This window comes from Camponotus vicinus, unplaced genomic scaffold (assembly GCF_025532165.1).
Source record: "Camponotus vicinus isolate PSW18456_S1 unplaced genomic scaffold, iyCamVici1.0 SCAF_11, whole genome shotgun sequence".
Classification (NCBI taxonomy): domain Eukaryota; kingdom Metazoa; phylum Arthropoda; class Insecta; order Hymenoptera; family Formicidae; genus Camponotus; species Camponotus vicinus.
The window spans coordinates 12,782,795-12,802,080 of NW_028141947.1; the positions used below are offsets into that span (position 1 = coordinate 12,782,795).

At 35.0% G+C, this 19,286-nt stretch overlaps 2 protein-coding genes across 11 annotated transcripts in view; both read right to left on the bottom strand.

The window, feature by feature from the left end:
* Nucleotides 1–19,286, bottom strand: part of LOC145961499 (dystrophin, isoforms A/C/F/G/H) — a 425,853-nt gene that overhangs the window by 31,403 nt on the left and 375,164 nt on the right. The window lies entirely within an intron of this gene.
* LOC145961502 (uncharacterized) lies at nt 1,374–17,656 on the bottom strand. Of its 3 annotated transcripts, none has more exons than XM_083081744.1 (4): nt 17,255–17,656; nt 3,792–6,065; nt 2,411–2,751; nt 1,374–1,740 (listed from the first exon to the last, which is right to left on the bottom strand). In XM_083081744.1, the coding sequence occupies exons 2-3, from the start codon at nt 3,981–3,983 to the stop codon at nt 2,446–2,448; spliced, it is 498 nt and encodes a 165-aa protein (XP_082937870.1). In that variant the 5' UTR covers nt 3,984–6,065; nt 17,255–17,656; the 3' UTR covers nt 1,374–1,740; nt 2,411–2,445. The 3 variants fall into 3 exon arrangements, with proteins under 3 accessions (XP_082937870.1, XP_082937871.1, XP_082937869.1); XM_083081745.1 differs by having other exon boundaries at nt 1,377–1,740; nt 2,484–2,751; XM_083081743.1 differs by lacking the exon at nt 1,374–1,740 and having other exon boundaries at nt 2,329–2,751.

The window sequence follows — 19,286 nt, forward strand, 5'->3', positions numbered from 1 at the left end:
GGAACGATGACAATAATGCAATTATATTTCATCACCGACGTTAAATTGCATTCAAATGACGCGTGCACTCTCTGGAATGTCTTACGTCTCGGGAAGATCGAGCATACATTTGCTTTTATTCATGATTCACATGAACAATCTCGTATTATTTAGAATTATTCGAACGATTTCATATGTCAAAAATCACAAGATTGCGACTTTAAAAAAATTAGCAGACTGAAACAATTTTTCAATACGTATTAAATAACTGTACAGTTTGTGCTCGCACTTAAATCAGATATAACGTTATGTTTATACGTATAAGCAAATATAGACAAGAATCAAACAATAAATATACTTTTCAAGAGCAACAGAAGGTATTTATTTATAAGAAATTTCAGTTATTCTTTTAGAATGGCCTTCATGAAATCGAAATATATTTTTAGCTTGTGTGTTTATAATATAATTAAAAAATATACATAATTGTAAGATTTTTAAAAAATGTAAGAAATATGGTATAAATTAATTTAAAAAAATATTTCAATATTAATACTTTTTTTTCCGCCGCTTTTCTTGTAAAATTAATGTCAATGGATGCAACATTCGCGTTTGTAAAAGAAACTCATTACATTCGTCTTGTGTGACTTTTGTCATGTAATCATTCGTGAAAAAGTATCCCCATGTAATCATATGGATAACTGTCGCCGCCCTTTTTTCCTGTACCTTTTGATTTTTTGATGGGTGTGCCTTCACACACAAATAGTCTTTGTATATTAAACGAAAGTGAGTGTGTTTATCGAAGGTGATGATAGACCGGTTGCGTCAACTATACATTCCTAGTCTACCAACACGTCCCACTATCAAATGCTTCATGCATTGCATATTACATATCTTAAGCCATTGTTTGATAATTAGCAATGCTTTAAACACGGAAATCTGCTATTTATTCTTTTCTTAAGATATTATCGTAAGTCCAAGAAAACACACTTGAATAGTCTAGATTTTTATCATGTTTTTATCATTTTACGTAATCATCTAGATATTTTTATCAGATTAATTAATTTGACAATTGTTTTCATAATCATCTAAATATTTTTATTAGATTAATTAATTTGGCAATTGTTTTCATCAAAATCTCCTTATTTTGCAAAAGCTTTAATTTTTTAGCTTTTTTATTTAAAAAAATATTAGCTCACGCGATCGATGATAATTTTAATATACTCTGCATATTATATGATTAATGTTAAAAGAAATTAATTATTGTATATACGCGATATAAAAAATAATACAGTTATAAATCAGAGATTTTACAATACATGAGGTAGTAATGCTATCATCGCCATTTATTGGTGGCGTTTTAAATGCTTTTATAGTAGTTTTATTTCCAACGGATTTAAAATGTTAACGCAAAATGCGACATTGCGACTTTCAAGTACTTTCTTCTCCTACTTTCAATCCCGAGGGAGGAGTTTACGTTTGCCGAGTAAGCACATTCCATACCGAGACCGAGGCAACGTTGCGGGGAGTTTCTCCAACCAAGGCACGTCGTTAAATCATGATGCTAATTATGCAAAAATATACGTCCAACCGACAAGATAGAAAGCGTCGTAGTATCGGCATTTCGATAGAATGACGAACGATCCTGCACCTCCCCAAGTTCGGCTTCGTTTTTGTCGTTTTATGCTGGAAAACATCCGAGAGGAATCCTCGGCTCGTTCGCGACACCGCGTTCCGTATCAGGTAGACATCATTGCGGACATTCTATCGCGAAAATGAAAAGGATCGTTGGCACGTCTAAATTTATAAAGCGGCAGCATCGCTACGTTCATAAAAAATTCTGCATGTTGTTCTCTTCGATTCGAGATAGCTAGATATTCGATCGGATAAATTTCTTTGACACAAATCGCAGTTTAAATTTAACAAAATAGTTTCTAAACAAATGGCGATCGTTTATTTAACTCAAAACACCGAGCTATTAATAATCGTGAAAATAAAAGAAAAAAATAAAATAAATTTGAGGAAAAATAACTATTCAGAAATACTTGTGTAGCAGCGATAATCGAATGAAGTTAAAGAATTAACGAGATTAAAGTAACGAGAAGCTTCGGAGGAAGTGTGGTACGTCGACGGAAGCGAAAATTAATTTTTCGCAATCAGGAAAGCTGGCAGAATCTGAGGAGGAAGTGCGGCAATGAGTCATTTTTTTAAATTTAAAATCTGAATCACGCTTCAATCCCTCGCTGTCGTTTCTTTATCTCGCAATAATCGCGCCTGGTTAAATGACGCAAAGATGGGGGGCGTTCGGCGACACCGGATCGAGGGAACGATAAACTATTTAATGGGCCGAATAACGAGCATGGTTTACAGTCGCGGTCGGTTACCCTGGACGTTTCGCGATTGACAATTTAGTGGGTGTGTCAGGCGCGCTTACGTTTGAGACGAGGATGATCCTCACAGCTAGCGAGATTATTTATTACGTTGTTTTATCAGGGCAACTGGTTCACCTTGGGAACTAGGTTGGCTTATCCCTAGAGCGATTCGTGAATCGCGCAAATGCGTAGGCCGAACAACGCCGCTGGATACGCAGATCCCGATCGAGAAGCAGTGACTTGCGGAATTGCAGGTGCGCGAAAGAAAGAGTTTCGGCCTGGTAATCGCTAAGTTGCCATCGTTGCGTGTCTGAGTCAAGGAGCAGCGTTTATCTCGAGACGAGTAATTTTCTTTTCTCGAAATGTAAATCGAAATGTATATCCTCTGCATAAGAGCCTGTGTCTAAAATTTTAGAACGTATAAATGTTTACTTCAGGAAGAGATCAATTTAATTATCAATTTAAAAAAAAAGAACTAAATTTGCATCATAATATTAAAGAAGGGTGGATAGATAAATATTCATCGGATGGTATTTATTTTGAAAATATTATCTCCGAGGTATGCGAATAGTTTTCAATTAAAATAATTATCGCGGTGACGCAGCGACTTCGAGTTATTTCGCAGCCGAGACAGTCTGGGCGCATACAAATATGCATAAAGTACCAACTCGAGCTAAAATAAACGGCGTTTTGTAACGTTGCCAAAACCCTCCGGTTCGTCTGAGCTTATCACGGTTGCACGCCATAAGGAGAGGCATTGCACTCGTAAACTATTAAAACGTCGACAGAAACGAGAGGAAAGATTAAAGCTATGCAATTTGCTTCTGCACACGTGCACCTGACGTCGCGACGTCATTGATCGCGGTCAATGACAAATTGAGTGGGTGGGAGGTACCGAAGCACGTGCTGTCGTTTTATTCATTCATTCTATAACTATAAGTTATTTTTCGCATATACAGTAGACTTTTTAAAGTTTCAGACATTTTAAACGCGTCGAGATTTACGAAAAGGTACATACCTTATATGATCATTTATTATTTAAAATTATTACTATTATTATTGTCAACTTTAAGCTCTTTTGCTCGATAAATTTCCCAAATTTACATCTAGTTTTTAATAGCCAATTTTATTTTCCTTCTATTTTAAGTTTTTAAAATTGCGACCAGTGATGTAAATACATGGATACAAAAATATACAGAAATATACGACCGTTAAAAAAATCCGAATGTTGCTACTTCAAATTGAGGTAAACAAAATTAATCTCGTGTAAATTTCTCGATTGATTCCCGATTTTAAATTGCATATGAAATCAAAATATCTCTCGTGGTTTTTTTCTAGATTCGCTATCGACTCGTTCGTTCCCTTGTGGTTGAAATCGAGAGATCGGCGAGCGGAAAGTGTAATGAATTAATAGAGGTGCGACGGAATATCTAATCTATATACCTCCTCCTGCTCGAACGACGAAATAACCTCATAGTAGAATTGCTCCGCCATCGAGAGGTCGATCTTGAGGGACGTCCGATCGCTCTCGTCGCATCGCTCCTCGTCTTCGTCGCCGTTCTCGACACTGTAATCCTTTATCGCTACACTTCGACGAGACAGCATCTCGATAGTGCCGCTTTTCACTAGCTCCATTTTCGTCCAAATTATTCGCCCGTTTTCCCTCCACCTCGTCGAATCTTTCCCGCTCGCACTCGATACGTTTCTTTCTTTCGTCAGAAATTATTTTGAATTATTTTTTATATTCAATGATAATTTTTCCTCTTTTTTACAAGTCTCGCCCATGTTTTCTTCCTTCACGACTGATTCTTCTTCTTCTCCCATTTGTTTTTCTTAAACAACTTTCACACAGGCAAGTGTCTTCGTATTAAATTAGACGTATACATATGCTTTACACGTATTATCGTAGTTGTTATTTGATATATTTATTATTATATGTAATTCGATTATATATCTAATCACAGCTGATTTACTTTTGGTTAACTTTCACTATCGCGGCGATAAGATAAGTTTCTCTATCTTAACGCCTTCCTTCCAGCGCAACCTCGGCTGAGAGTCTAATTATAACTTATAGCCGAGACGCGTTGAGGATGAACGGCGGCTTGCTTTGATTGATGATCGTAGCTTATCACCCGCGTTCGCGACTGCACGCGTTGTTTCGAGCCTTGCGGAAACTTTCGAAAGAATGCATTTCGGAGCGATGCATCATTGATGCGAGATCCGGCTCCATTAAGGTCTCTCGCGAGCAGCTCTTGTGACTTTCGATGCTCTCTATTATATCACGGATAAGAGAGAATATCGATATTTCACTGAATACAGGTGTATCCCTCGTATTCATAAATTGCATCCTGCAACGACGCCTTTCTTCGCCTCGCCTTCGGTATATTTCCTGCCGACGTTGCTTTCAATCAACGTAAATCCAATCAAACGGAAATATGAATGGGAATCATTAATCAAAATTGATTCCCACACGTATACACGCACATACACACTTCACATGTCAAACGTTACGTCTCACGTTCGCTTTGTATCCCGCGCAAACGAAGACGTCAACGAAGAGCACTTCCCATTCGCACTTATCGCTTCGCATTCTTCACGTTTATCGTCTCGAAAAACTGCAGGCAGCTCCTCGAGATCCCGGCGAGTTTTCCCATGACGAGAGCGATCCCGTCGAAATGTTCTTCACATTTTCGCGGCGATCGGAGCATCGACGGTATTTCGGAGCAGACGGCTGTAATCGGTCGGTTTCCTCGTCGGTTTAGGCGCTCCGGTTCGTCGGAGAGGAAAATGTCAGGGAAGCATGGCGCGATGAGCAGAGAGCCGCACCGAGAGAAGCCTACGCGCACGCTGGCAAGGCGCGAGCGAACTGAGCCGTAGTAACGAAAGAGCACGTATAACGCGGCCGTGCAGCAATACTAACGCAGTGTCAACCAACACCGACTCTAGATAAGCCCTGCCGCACGACGAGACGAGAGCGGAATCGAGACCGACACAGTCTGCAGGGTGACGGATATAAAAGGGGAGTGTCTTTGCGTTGATAAAAGAATGCAATGAATAAAAGTGTGATATTATGAAATTCTTTTCGATGCAAAATTGCTTAATTTTTTCTAATTGAAAAAGTGGCCCCAAAATTTTACTCCATATTATTATACTTAATTTAATTTAATTTAGTTAGAAGCATAGTTAATAATAATATTTAATAATATTTAAAAATATTAATATTTAATTGTAATTAATATATTGTTTATTGCTAGAAAAATATATTACATTTGGCTTGACTTTAAATCACGATAGACAATTCCTCGTCGTTGGTCGAATGTAGGCACACAGCAATTTCGTAAAACGTTTGTAAATTTTCACGTGAATATTCCGAGAGGAAAGGAGGAATATTATGGCATTTCAAATGCGCATAGAAATTACAGAATTTCCGATAGGTAGGTAGGTATTGCAAAGGACGAAGAATTTGCTGAAATCAGAGGATATTAATAGAGTCTACGAGACGTTGGCAGGGCACTGTACTAAGAACAGAGGAAATGACTAACCAACTGCAACGGGAAATGGTACATTTCATTCTATACGTAAAAGCGACATCGTGAAACTAGGTTTTAATTGTAAAACGTGTGACCGTGTATTTAAAATGCAGAAATTATACGAGAGAAGCGATAAAGTAGATTTTATAAATTACATATCTGAAAGTATTTCCGGAACTTCTGGAAACTGGAATAAAGTTCAAGGATTTTAGTTTCACTCGACGTGAATGGAAAGTAATTTCCACTTGCTTTATCTGAACTTTAAAAATGTAATCGATACTAGATTGCAGGTTAAATATCAGATGCAAGATTACGATATTTAAACAAGAATTATTGATAAATATACGTTAATTTTCCGCTATAGTATCGATATTAATATAATAATTATTTAATAAGCAATGATTAATTAGTAAATAAAATTTTAAATTAATATTATGTAACTTTAATATATTGTTTCGTTTTTAAAAAATATTACAAGCATGTATAAGCTTAAATTATTTATACATATATTTCATATGTCTCTTGTGCATATAATTTTATTATAAGCAACGTATTATAAGAAATACTGAAAACTAATTATCGATAGAAAAATAATAAACTTAAGTATTATTTGATATATTGTATCATACTCTATGTAGAACATTTATCGTTTTATATAAAAATTTAGTTTTCGAGAAAAATTGGATATTTTATAATAAATGATTCTGATTAAATTCAATCAATTTTTCAATTTGTCTTATTAGTAGATAATCTCATGCGATTGTTGAGTAAACCATCGAGTAGATAAACTGCGCTAACTTTAAAGTTCTATTCAAAGATCTAATTTTAGCAGCATATTTTATGTCAAATTTAATATATAATATTTTCATCATTTCATGTAAAAAATATATAGCAAAATATCATTTATATCCCATTAATTTATTAATTTTGACGCAAAATAAAATTTAGTGTAACGTCTGTATTATTAACTATCAATCTGTTTAAAAAACTAATAGATTTCTCATATAAATTACCTAATAATCATTGAGATGCTGAAATAAAACATCGAGAAATTTATGTTTTGTTGTTACAAATCTTTCTGATATTTTCAATTACTTTAAATAAAACTGAGAGCATCGAAATCGCCAATATTATTATAAATATTACAAAAAAATGAAAAAAGAGAGATGAAAATTATCATGTAAGTAAATGTCGTTGCTAAATTGTAAAATCATATCGACATGAGTGTAAGGTATGCTAATTTACAAGCAAATCAGAATTTAATAAAGTTTCAAGGGCCGCAATTTTTTGCAGATGTCTCTTTGCTTTTTAAATTTATTTTGTTGTAAATTGTGTATTTCACATTTTAAATATAAAATTCGTATAATTAAAATATATTGGTGTAAAAAATAGCTTGTTTCGCTTTCTTTAGAAGAACTTGAAGAAAATTAATCTCAAAGTTGGGAAAAAGTTCAATTTATATTGATTTTCTCAAGTTTTTAAAAAAGTTTCTAAACTATTACGCGCTATTACAATTTTACTGAGTTCCTAATTAAAGAATTTTTAGCGACTTATAACTTTTCATTCTCGATATCGCCTCGAATTATTATAAAATATATATTTATGTATACCTCATCTTTGTAAAAAATAAAATAAATTACTAAAGTCTATGCATTTATATAAGCATCACGATATATGGCAAATATAAATAAATATATTTAAAATCTGATTCGTACGAAGCACGTAGTTTTAAAATCTCATCTCGGATTTATGCGAGTTCTCTTACAAATTTTCGCGTCGACACTGCAGCTGTGCGTGACTTTATGCGCGACGAATACGAGCGCGAGACGATAAAACGCCCGACATTGCATCGTGCAAGCGGTGCACCTTGCATTGCGATAAAAATGCTTTCGACTAGGCACCGAGAGTGCGCGAAAAACACCCATGTACGGCGGCTAAAAGTGCGAAGAACCGAAAATAAAGTATCTGCGCTTCAAGAGTCGCGACAATGCATTTAATCTAATGCATTAAATCTGATTTAATTCAATACGTACGAGTTTCGTGCGATGGCGACAAATTCTTTACTATTTGGCTACTCGAAAAGTCGCCAATAATCACGTTATTGGTTAAAGAATCCAAGAATGAACGGAAATCTTAGAAACTTGAGAATATCCTACATACTTTTTCTCTCACGATTCTTTAAAAATAATAAACTTCAGACATTTTTGTATCTTGAAGATAAAAGATTGAAAAATTTTTTTCTCGAGTCTCAGCTGTTTTAGAATTTATTTTTGCAAGATTTATTTTTAACTTGGTTTATATTACATTACAAGAAAGTGCATACAAAAATATACACATTTCGACGTGTGGTATTTCTTTTAAGAAACTGACAGCGGCAAAGTGGCAAAAAATACGTACACAATATTGAGCAGATAGAAGATAAGTGCTTTACCATCGATCACGATTAATCATGCCTCAATTAGAACCGGTTAATTGCACAGCATGACGAACGTAAGTCTTCATCGACGTACGCTGTCAGCTAAAAGGCAATTGTGTTAGCGATGACTCAGAATTAAGATTAGCACAAGAGCCACTTATGGACGTAAACGAGCCCGAAACGAGGCACTTTAACCCGATAGAACTTAATCCAATTGTTTTTGAATGATACATGGTATCGAATGGCGATTAGACAATAAATTATGATGATCCGAATCGATGGAATATACAAGCATGTAGGGTAATAATGTTAGGAAAAGCAATATGAGACAATGCAATTTAAATCTTATATTTATATTAAAAGAATCCTTTAATTAAGAAGCTCATCGTGCTTCGTTACACTTGACGATCTTGATGCCGGTTATTTATCTTCTTATTACGCGAATTATATCAAGTCTTTGCAAATTCTAAAGTTGCATTATATCTACGCTGCACGAATCTCATTAATTAAATGAATACAATATAATTGTGTGATGTAGTCGCCGCAAAGGTGATAACGCAGGGTGAAATTATGCGGCGATATTATATTTATTAATTATACGTATATTATACATATAAATTATGCGATATTCTACGATTTAGTAAGTTGCAAATAATTTCCTATATTTGACATACCGTTCACGTACTTGCATTCATTTATTCTAAAGAGAGCATGATGGAAATTTTTAAAATGTTTGTTAAAATATAATGCATCATTTTACACCCTAATTTTATTTAAGTTTTATTTAAGTTATTATATATCTTCAAAAATTGAATTTCTTTCTCTTATTTTAATAACCTACATTCTCATACTGTGCATATATGAGATATATTTTGCAAATGACAACCGATCTAATTTCCTAAAGCTATGTCAAGATTGACATCCCATTTGTATCCCATTTTAATGCATCACGCGAATGCGGACATGCATAACGCGAATGCGGACATTCCAAAATTTGATTTATTAATTTCGAAAACGGTTCATATTTAGCCGTGCAAGAAGAGCATAAAAAAATAGATAGGCAGTAACATTTGAACTAAAGTATTAATAAAAATTATTAGTAAAAAAAGTAGCTTAAAATGAGAAATTTTCAAAATCCGTATTTATTTCATTTGATTTTAGTCCCTTTATCTTTAGATCGTACAGGGCCTCAAAAGACTAGAATGTTAATGATGAAATCCATAGGTCAGGCCATATCAACCTATAATGATGAAGATAGTTCATTGGGAGGGGGAGGACGAAGGGTGAGAGGAGGCCTTAATCGTTTCTACGAGAAAAAGGCACGAGAAGCAAGAGTTATCGGTGCATCTATCGCGGGATGCAACCGACTACAAGCGGATCTACGATACGGGTTTATCTTCCGAGTAACAGACAAGGGAGAAAACCATTTGACTCTTCATTCAATCCCATTTAAATCCCCGACATCCCGCGAACCGTTATCCTGGATTTGATTCCAAGGTTCGTACCTATACGTATTACACACACATATACATACGTACGAGAATATATTTGTTGAAAGAGCATCGACAAAACGCGCAAGATGCGAAGTTTCAACGGAAATCACTAGCGTTTTCAAAAAGAAATAAAATTGTTCATTTAAACACAACGATGTTGATTTAATTTTTATCACATATGAAAAAATCGGACTGAAAAATAATTAAAATATACGCGCGAGAAAAATAGATGTAGGTATACGATTTATTTGAATGTCTTCAGAATCTATGCTATTCTTTGTTTAATTGATTCTTTATTATTTCGTCTAATCCTCATTTGTTTTTGTCTTATGTATATTAAAATCTATCGTCAAAATAAAATTCTTATAGAGAAAGAGTGACATTTTTGAAAAAAATACATTGTATAAGCACGTCACGAATTCAATTTAGATATTATCAATGATATTTTTAATGAAATTGATACAGATATCGAATACCAATATCTTTGTTTTTATTTGCTAAGACGTATTGTACGTTCGCATTTTGAGAATCGATAGCTTGTACGCGCATCAATAAGAACGAGAACATTTAAAATCCTTTTTAACGACAAGCGAAGTTTAATCGGATATCGGAGTAGAAACGTCATGAGAGAGAGAAAGAGAGAGAAGAATCGCGATGTATACACGTTGTCGAATCGACGAGGAAACTCTCGTTTGATGGGGCTTCGCTCGGAAAAGGAGAACGTAATCCGGGCAGCCTGCAACGCACCTTTCAGTGAAATTCAGACAAAGGCGGATCGTGTTCGTCGCATTGTGCCACAGGCAAGCGGATATTTGCCAATATCTTGCTGAGGAATTGAAGAGGATATTGGTGGGCAATTTATAGTTGACAATTGATGTCAACTGAACGGTGAAAAAATAAAGAAATCTCGCTCCGCGTCGTGATGTAACAAGATACGTAACGTATTTATATTTTCGAGATTGCAATTTTAACAAGATCGTAATTCGTTTCCACAATTTTTCAATTCAAAGATTGAATTTAAAACGTTTTGATCGCGCTTTCGCGCGAATAATCGATTGACGCGTCGCGACTAGACAGACGCGACAACGACGGCGGAGCATCAGCTGCCATGAATGGACTGTAACGTAATTAAGATTCCGATGATGCCGAGGTTAGTATGCGAGTCTTCGTGGAATATCCGAAGAAGAAGAAGAGAAGGACGAGAGGGACGAAACGAAGAGAGAAGGAGAGAAGTGTCGGGGTCCGACACAGCCGAGTCCTTTGTCTTTCTCGACTGGTATGCGCGAAAGAGGAACGATCAGCCTTTATATGCACGTACAAGCCACATTTTGGTAGCTCCATGTGTATAACATGATTTAAGTAGATGATTTAAGCGATCTCGCTGCCGACGAGCAATTTTCAACCAGACATCACGCGCAATTAAATTTGCTTAGAGCATTAAATTTTAATACTTAGCAATATCATCTCGCAAGGCATCTAAATCACAATCATTTGTCTTTAACAAAAAAATTTAATGATTAATTTAGTTATTAATTAATTAATTATTAATTTAGTTATTAACCTAAACAATTATTTTTATTTCCTGAAAATTCTTTATATAATAATAATAAATATATTACAGAAAAAATGTTAAAGAAATGTTCCGACTTCCTTTTCGAAATGATAATCTGACTAAAACTTCTGCTCCATTATTCGAAAAAATTCCGAAAAAATTTCAAAAGTGTGCATCGATCGAAGAACTGCAAAAAGTTTATAAAAGTTGCCGGAAAAATGCACATTCTGCAAGAATCAGTTCGTACATGTATATATGTAAATATGTGAAGAACACGCGGTAACGGTGAAAGAGAGGGAGAGAGAGAGAGAAAGGGAGAATGAAGCTAAAAATAGCTTACACCGTAAGAGGAAAGAAAAAAAGTCGAGAAAGACGAAATCTCGTCGACTTCTCCCCTCTCTTTGATGGTTTCTATCTTATTCTCTCGCAAGCTTCTCCTCTGATTCACTCTCTCTTCCTTTCTCACTTTCTCTTCCTCTCTCTCTCTCTCTCTCTCTCTCTCTCTATTTCTCTATCTATCTTTCTATCTCTCTCTGTTTCGCTTCTGAATACAGCGGACTGGCTTGAGCAGCGGCATAAATGACTCGACAAAACATATTCATAATGACACGAGTTACAATTCATGCGACGTGTCTCCAAGGTGTGGTTGCAGCACCTACGCAATCAGAATAATTAGTCGAGGAAAAATATTTATTGATTCGTCGATATAACTACTTGTACCGATATTCTTGTCTTGTGTGAAAATATCTCTTATATTATGTAATCCAAAAGTTATCAAATATAAAAAAGACGAAGAACTGATAAAGAAGAGAAAAAGATTTTATTTAAGAAATTTCATTTGTATCTCTAAGATCGAGAGATCTGATTGAACATAGAAATTAATTAAGTAGAAACAAATATTTTTCGAATCCATAAATATCGATCAATTGTGCTTTAGATACTATGTGTTAGCGAACTATCACTTGCGCGAAAACATCATCTATTTTTATAGTCTAACCGAGGACGAATATTCAACTGCGAGAGGGGCGGTAGAAGAACTTTACGACGTAAATTTTAAATTTAGTTCTTTCCTCCTAAAGTTGAAGTGGCGAATGATCGAAGGAGCCAGAGAAGAGATTCTAGGATGAGTACAAGTCGTACTGAAAGTAATGAACTATGTGTTTCGATGTGTCTTCCCTAAGAAAGAGCAAGAAGGACGAGTACAGAGATGGGTACTGAGAAAGCAACAAGCGCGTTGTGTCTGCCATTACTCACGGGATTATTTGCAGAGTTGCGTAATCGTGTGACCCGGTAAACGCGTGTGTATACGCGCAAATATTAACACGTAGCCGTTATACGACGACGAGTTGTACGGGGATTCCGTGTGTAATGGAGAATCCTCGTTGCCTCGCGGCTACGTGTTAACTCGCCTAAACACGTGGACGAATGTGAGAGCGCAGAACAACACGCTTGTGTGCTCACTGTAACACTATACAATCCAGAGTAATCCAATCTAAGCAGGTTAGAGGTGTCAAGAAATACAACCTTCTCCTACCTTAGTTTCGAACGGACGCGAAGGTGAACGTGCAGATCTGATGAATGATTATTACTTAACGGAGATATACGGTGCGAAAATATTGAATTAATCCTTTTAATTATTTCTCAGACGCGATGCATTTTAATCAAAACCGAGTTGTGAGCATCTTGATAATTATTGTTAATCAAAATTAAGACAAGAATTTAATATTTCACAAATTCATTTTTAATGCATTGAGGAATAATAGAAAATAAGAAATCGGAAAATTAAATCTTTATAATCTTGATTTAAGTGATTAAGTTTTATTTGATTCTACAATCTTAATGTGAAAAAAACTTTAAAATTATAAGTATTAGAAACTTTTACAAAATTTGATCGTTGTATCAATATTACCAAGTACTTTAAAAATTTGCATAAAGATGGTATGTCTCGTACATGCTTTGATCTCTTTTACATTAACTGCTTTTGATCTCTTCCACGTTTATATACGTAAACTCTTTTACATTTACTCTATAATCACTTTCCATGGTGCGTATTAAACACGCACAAAATCAATCTCATCCCTTACAAATATAAAAACATTTAAATAATAATTTAAATAAAAGAAAGAGAAAGAAGCTAGTAGGAGGCTATAATAATCTAAGGGGGCTTCACATATACGCTAAAATATAAAATATAAAATATAAAATATAAATTCTTTCGATAGTTTATTCGTATTCAGAAACGACCATCAGAATTTCATTGATATCCTCCAGGATTATCACAGTTAATAAAAAATATTTAAAGATTTTTTTCTTAAATTTAACGAAAAGAGAAATTTCTGCTCTTTCGTTAAAAAAATCTACAGAGGAACCAAAATATCTTACAAGAGCACAGATTTTCATAATCTTTAGTGCGTTTATAAGTCAGCGCAACAGATCGCGCGGTTGGAAAACGAAAGGAAGTATAATCGTGTCCAGTTAATTTCTGGTAATAGCTAGAGCAATACAAAAGACCGTTATGCTGGCGATGCATTGCGAAACTATACGAAGAAGAAATGGGTCAAACGATTCAGTTGTCAAGCTCCCGCGGCTCTCTCGTGGTGAACGCACGAGGAGATGCAGGGGGAAAACAGTCATGTTGAATACATTCTGAGGAGGTTGCTTGCTTGACCAACAGCTTAAGCTTGAGTGTATGCTCGAACGATAAATATCTCGGCGAAATTGACTTTTCAAAACTTACGAAAACACTACAAGAAGACTAAATTGTATGTGATCATAAGCACATGTGATTTAATAAAAAATCAAATTTTTATAAAATAATTAAAAAAAGCTTAAACGTAGAATTTATAAAATAATTTGTGCTTTACCAGTATTATTTCAAATCTATATTATTATTGTATCAATATATTCTTTAGAATAATATATAATTAATTAAAATTGTGCAAAATAAAATAATTGTATTTCAAATTATATATCTTGTATATATAAGTAATTTCTGTTATATTTTTAACAATATTTTTTTAATATAATAATGTGATATCATTGGGAATGATTATTAATATATATCATTGGGATATTTTTATATCTTGTTATATAGAGAACATCTAGTCAGGAAATATAAACGGTTTTATTATTCGTAGCAAAAGATATACGGAACGCTTTTACTCCGTGAATAATAAAAGTGTTACGCTTTAGTTAAGAGACTAGCGTAATCTCTTTAGCCGTTTATTTTTTCACGTCTCATCCGGCACTCATGGCAATTTTGTTTATTCTTTCATGCCGGGAAGAATATAGCGAGAATCACACGTTCAGTGGCTCGAATCTAGTGGCAACTTTTACATGTTACATGTTCCAAAAAGAAAGTATCAAAGATATTGCATAATTCTAACATTCATAATTTCAATTTTTAATAATAATATTTATAATCTCTTAACATTTATAATTTCAATTTTTAATAATAACATTTATAATTTCTTAACATTTATAATTTCAATTTTTAATAATATGAAAAAGCAATATTCACGCAAAAATGTACGCGTGTGAAACATTATGAGGAAGCATTCATACGTCTAAAACGAATCGATTATAAACGCCGATGATGTAACAGACCACCCAGCCTACGAAAGATATACAAGAATATCCCATTTAATCACAGAGTAGTGTTCGTCATCATTTTTTGCGTAAAACGGTATCGTTTATTTTGTCATCTTGTTGCGCGATAAGAGAACAACGAGCTATTGACGTATGTTCGTTATGTAAATCATGGCACATTTTTAATTCCGCCGATATTTTCGCGCAGCGACGTGTGAAAATTTACGATGTATTTTCTCAAAAAAAAAAAAAATGCAACGATCTTACCCGAGAACTCATTGTTTTATCACGAAGCCGAGCTAAGCTTTGAATTCGTCATCTGCTTACCAGGAAGATGAAATGTTAAATGAGATTAAATAAACAGTAATAAGCCAGGACACTGGTAGTGTCGGCAAAAGTTGCCATTTATGAGGGAAAAGAAGCAACCGAGAGTTTATTGCGAAAACTGGATTTCTCGCGACTGCATGCGGAGACACCAGACCATACACGACAGAAAACTGTCCTTTCCATGGACAGGGGACTCGGTATGATGCGCGATTAAATTACGTATGCATTAAAATCCTCCCGGGGATACGATGCCCTGTTTATTGCAAAGTCCGCGGGACTCGAAGTTATTTTGCATATCATGATTTGTACGTCCCATCATAATATAAATATCGTTACACCGTGTCGAATTTGAGAATTTGATGATGATGATATTTAACAAGACTTGTAAAGATTAAGATCCAATCATGATTATAAAATTAATGGAATAGCCTTCTATTTATTTGTGATTGCTTGGTACCATGTTCTTGTTAAATGTTTTTTTTTTTTATTTAAACAGATTTCATTGAAAGTGAAATAACTGATGCTGCAATGTTATATATTATCTGCACTTCTCCGCAAAAAAATAATAATTCATCTTAAATTTAAGTCACAAAATCTCTTAATTATTCTTTAAATTATTCGAGAATAAATCAATTATCGTTGATTAACAAATAATAATTAATGAAACATACGAAATTATCCTGACATGAGACAATTGGATATCGATGACAGCTGATCGTTAACGTTTCAAGAGAGATGGTCATTCTTCCATTAAAGAGGAATTCAAGTATTATGGGCAAACTTGGGGAAAGAATGGTGCCCACGATGACGTTTACGAGCTGTAAAGAGATCCATTTCGTCAAGTACATTCGAACATTCGACAAATATCTCAAAGGAGGTGGTACCTTCGGGAGAAGGAGAAACCTCTTAAGTGCTTGAAGCCTTGAAACTTTTGATCCTCGAGCGCAGCTTTAAACGCCAAGCATCCATAAATTACGATCTATAAATTGCTGCTTCTATCATTGAAGTATATGTAATTCTCTATATACGTATATAGTTGGATAAGAAACACGCTGATAACTAATTGATATTACTTGTCGAAGATTGAAATAATTATCTTTCTTCACGAAAATTTAAATTAACCGTCATTTTCTGTGCAATCTTCGAAATTATTGATATAAAATATCTTGAGAAGAAAAAGTCTTTTATTTATTAAATGATTAAATAATCGAAACATCTATCTTAATCCCACGTATTTCAATCGTTTCCGACAAAAGCGATTTTTCTTTTGATGCGCAATAAAAAATGGAGCAAACTAAGGGGATCCTTTGATTCGTGCTGCAGGATGTAAATTGAAAGAAGAGGGAAGCGCGCGCGAGAGAGAGGGTAAAAACCGGAGGACCCTCGTAGCGAAACCAGTCGTTTCCTCGGCCAATTTCATCTGCTTATTCATCGTGCGTTCGTGCACAGTGAAGCGGCATTTTTTTATCATCATTTTAATTAGTGCAAGTTTCACACGTGCGAAAATATATATATCGGATTTTATTTTAATTGTGTTTTAAAAGACATCATCTGCTAATGTTTTTCTTCTTATATTTATACTTTTATTCTAATGTTATTTCTAATGCTTAGTATTTCATCTTTATGTAAAAGAAATATTTTCTATTTAAAATTTATGTATCTTTGCAACAATGAATATTAAATTTAATTTATTAAAAGAAAATTGAATATTAAATTTAATTTATTAAAAAAATTGAATATTAAATTTAATTTATTAAAAGATATCACTCTCACAGATAGAACTATCACAAAATACCATCACTATGTTTAATGATTAAAAATTTGGATCCAAAATTTTCTGATATTATAATTCCATTATCGTTTAAAAATTCTTTTATGTTTTTTATTTACAATCCACGAGTCAAAAGTCAACTTATGTAAGATATATAGCATCGATTCAATCCAAATCGACTCAATTCAATCGATGGCACTGTGCACACTCGATGTCTTAAAAATCTCACCAAATATTCAATGACACGAACTCGCCAGCGTGCGCGCCTTTTGTCGATCTAGCGGAAATAGAGTCGAATCGAATAGATGTACGACGATTACTAGCAACGATCTCCCGATTTTCTCGCAGGATACTCAATCTCACCAGAACGACCCGACTGTGTCGTAGCCGTTTCGAACGATCTCGATTTCTCTCATATCTCGAATCAACGATTCCGCACTTTTCCGCGCCCCTGCCCCCTTTTCCCTCTTCGCCGCCGGTCGCCCACACACGGCGCGAGAATCGCGATGAATCTCCAGCAGCAACGCGAGTCTCACATCCTTACTGCGCGTCCCGGTCGCTTTATCCGTTCACGCGTGCATGCGTGCACACACATACGCACGCACGCATTCGCACTTCGCGCGAAACGCCGACTGAACGCGCCTCGGATCGGTGGGTCCGGGTATAGGACCGGCTGCCATCAAATCGTAGGGTGTAACGAATGTCGGGAGGGGAACAGAAGAGACGGGAAGGGTGGGAATAATGGACGCGCAGCATAAAAGATAGAGAAAGAGAGGAGGCAGAGGGGACTTCTTTCTTTCTCGCGCCGGTCAAAGCGGAAGCTGGATTGCGAGGCCCTTCGTGCAGTTTTGCAAAATCGTTGGAACGATCGCGATCCTCGCCGATAGGCCGGACTGGTCGGTAAGCATGAATCTGTGATTATCCGGAGTCGGTCCAGCATTCCCTTCATCGTCAGACAAATTCACTTCCGAATTGTATTAATTGTTTAAATTGACAAATCGCCATTTCCAATAAATGTAAAAAATTAAACGTTACTTGTATATTGCTCACAAACTTGTCGATCTTTTAATTAGTATCGAGTTGAATTTATACATTCCACACAGCACATTATACTAAAAGATAACGAAAAGATGTCTTTTTTAAGTTATCTTTTCGACAAAACGAAAAGATATCTATAAAGACATCTTTTCGCTTTGTCGAAAAAGATGACATAAAAAAGACATAATAGTATGTGGCATGTGTTTCTTCGCTTGCCGCTACGCGGCGAGCCACTCTTAACTTATCTCATATTTAATATTTATCACGAAATGTATATAAAGAATTAGTAATTAATATAAGATCTGAAACATATTTTTGCCTTTTACGAGCAGTAATGCCAGAAAGAGGATACTGCTCACGCATCAATCAGAGAGAGCCACATACATGTGCTACGCAGAATGATTGTATGCGTGTGAGCCGCATCCTTTTCCTGACATTACTGTTTATCAGTTTAATTTCTGACAAATTGAATTTAAAATAATTTATTTAATAATCTGGATTCCTTGTTGGGATTCAGAATATTAAACAGATTATTAGAAATTAGGCGGATAAATGGGAGAAATAGCCCATTTATTGCGTGTACTGAAGTATTCCTACTACCGAGTGTCGATAATCTATATAGAATGAATCAAGTCATTTTTTAGTCATCATATGGACAAGACTAAAAAGTCACTAAATTCGGCTCATGAGGCGACTTTTAGCCATCTTTCCGTCGACTTAACGATGTCAGTAAAAGATGTCTGTTACAAAAAAATGTCCAGTTTTAGTAATACTTTTAGACGACTTGGTGCTGTGTGGGATGTTACACATGTAAAATGAGATATATTGTCTTCCATTAAGCTACATACACGAAACGCATACTGACTAATTGATGAATAATTAAATGATTTATCGTGACTTTGATCAGACACAATGAAATTACGTCTCAAGTAACATGGCTCCAATTACCTGCTAATTGACTTATTACAGGCGAATCAACTAACGCAATGTTACACGCGAGTATCACAATCGTTCGATGAGGAATTATATTACTCTCCTCCCATTTTCGCTGGTATCTTACGCGTATTTTTTTTTTGGCACCAAAATCGTCCGCTTCATCTGCGCGTTATCGCGAGAATTGTGGAATGAATATGCATAAATATACACATGAATGGATAAACCAAGCGAGGATATGCGATGAGTAACGGTCAGACTCGTCAATTATAAATATGATTCAGCGATCG

Coding starts and splice junctions, on each gene's coding strand:
- LOC145961502 (XM_083081744.1), bottom strand. CDS start 3,983: ATGGAGCTAGTGAAAAGCGGCACTATCGAGATGCTGTCTCGTCGAAGT. Junction 2,752..3,791: donor CGTCGTTCGAGCAGGAGGAG/GTATATAGATTA, acceptor CTAAAATTTTAG/ACACAGGCTCTTATGCAGAG.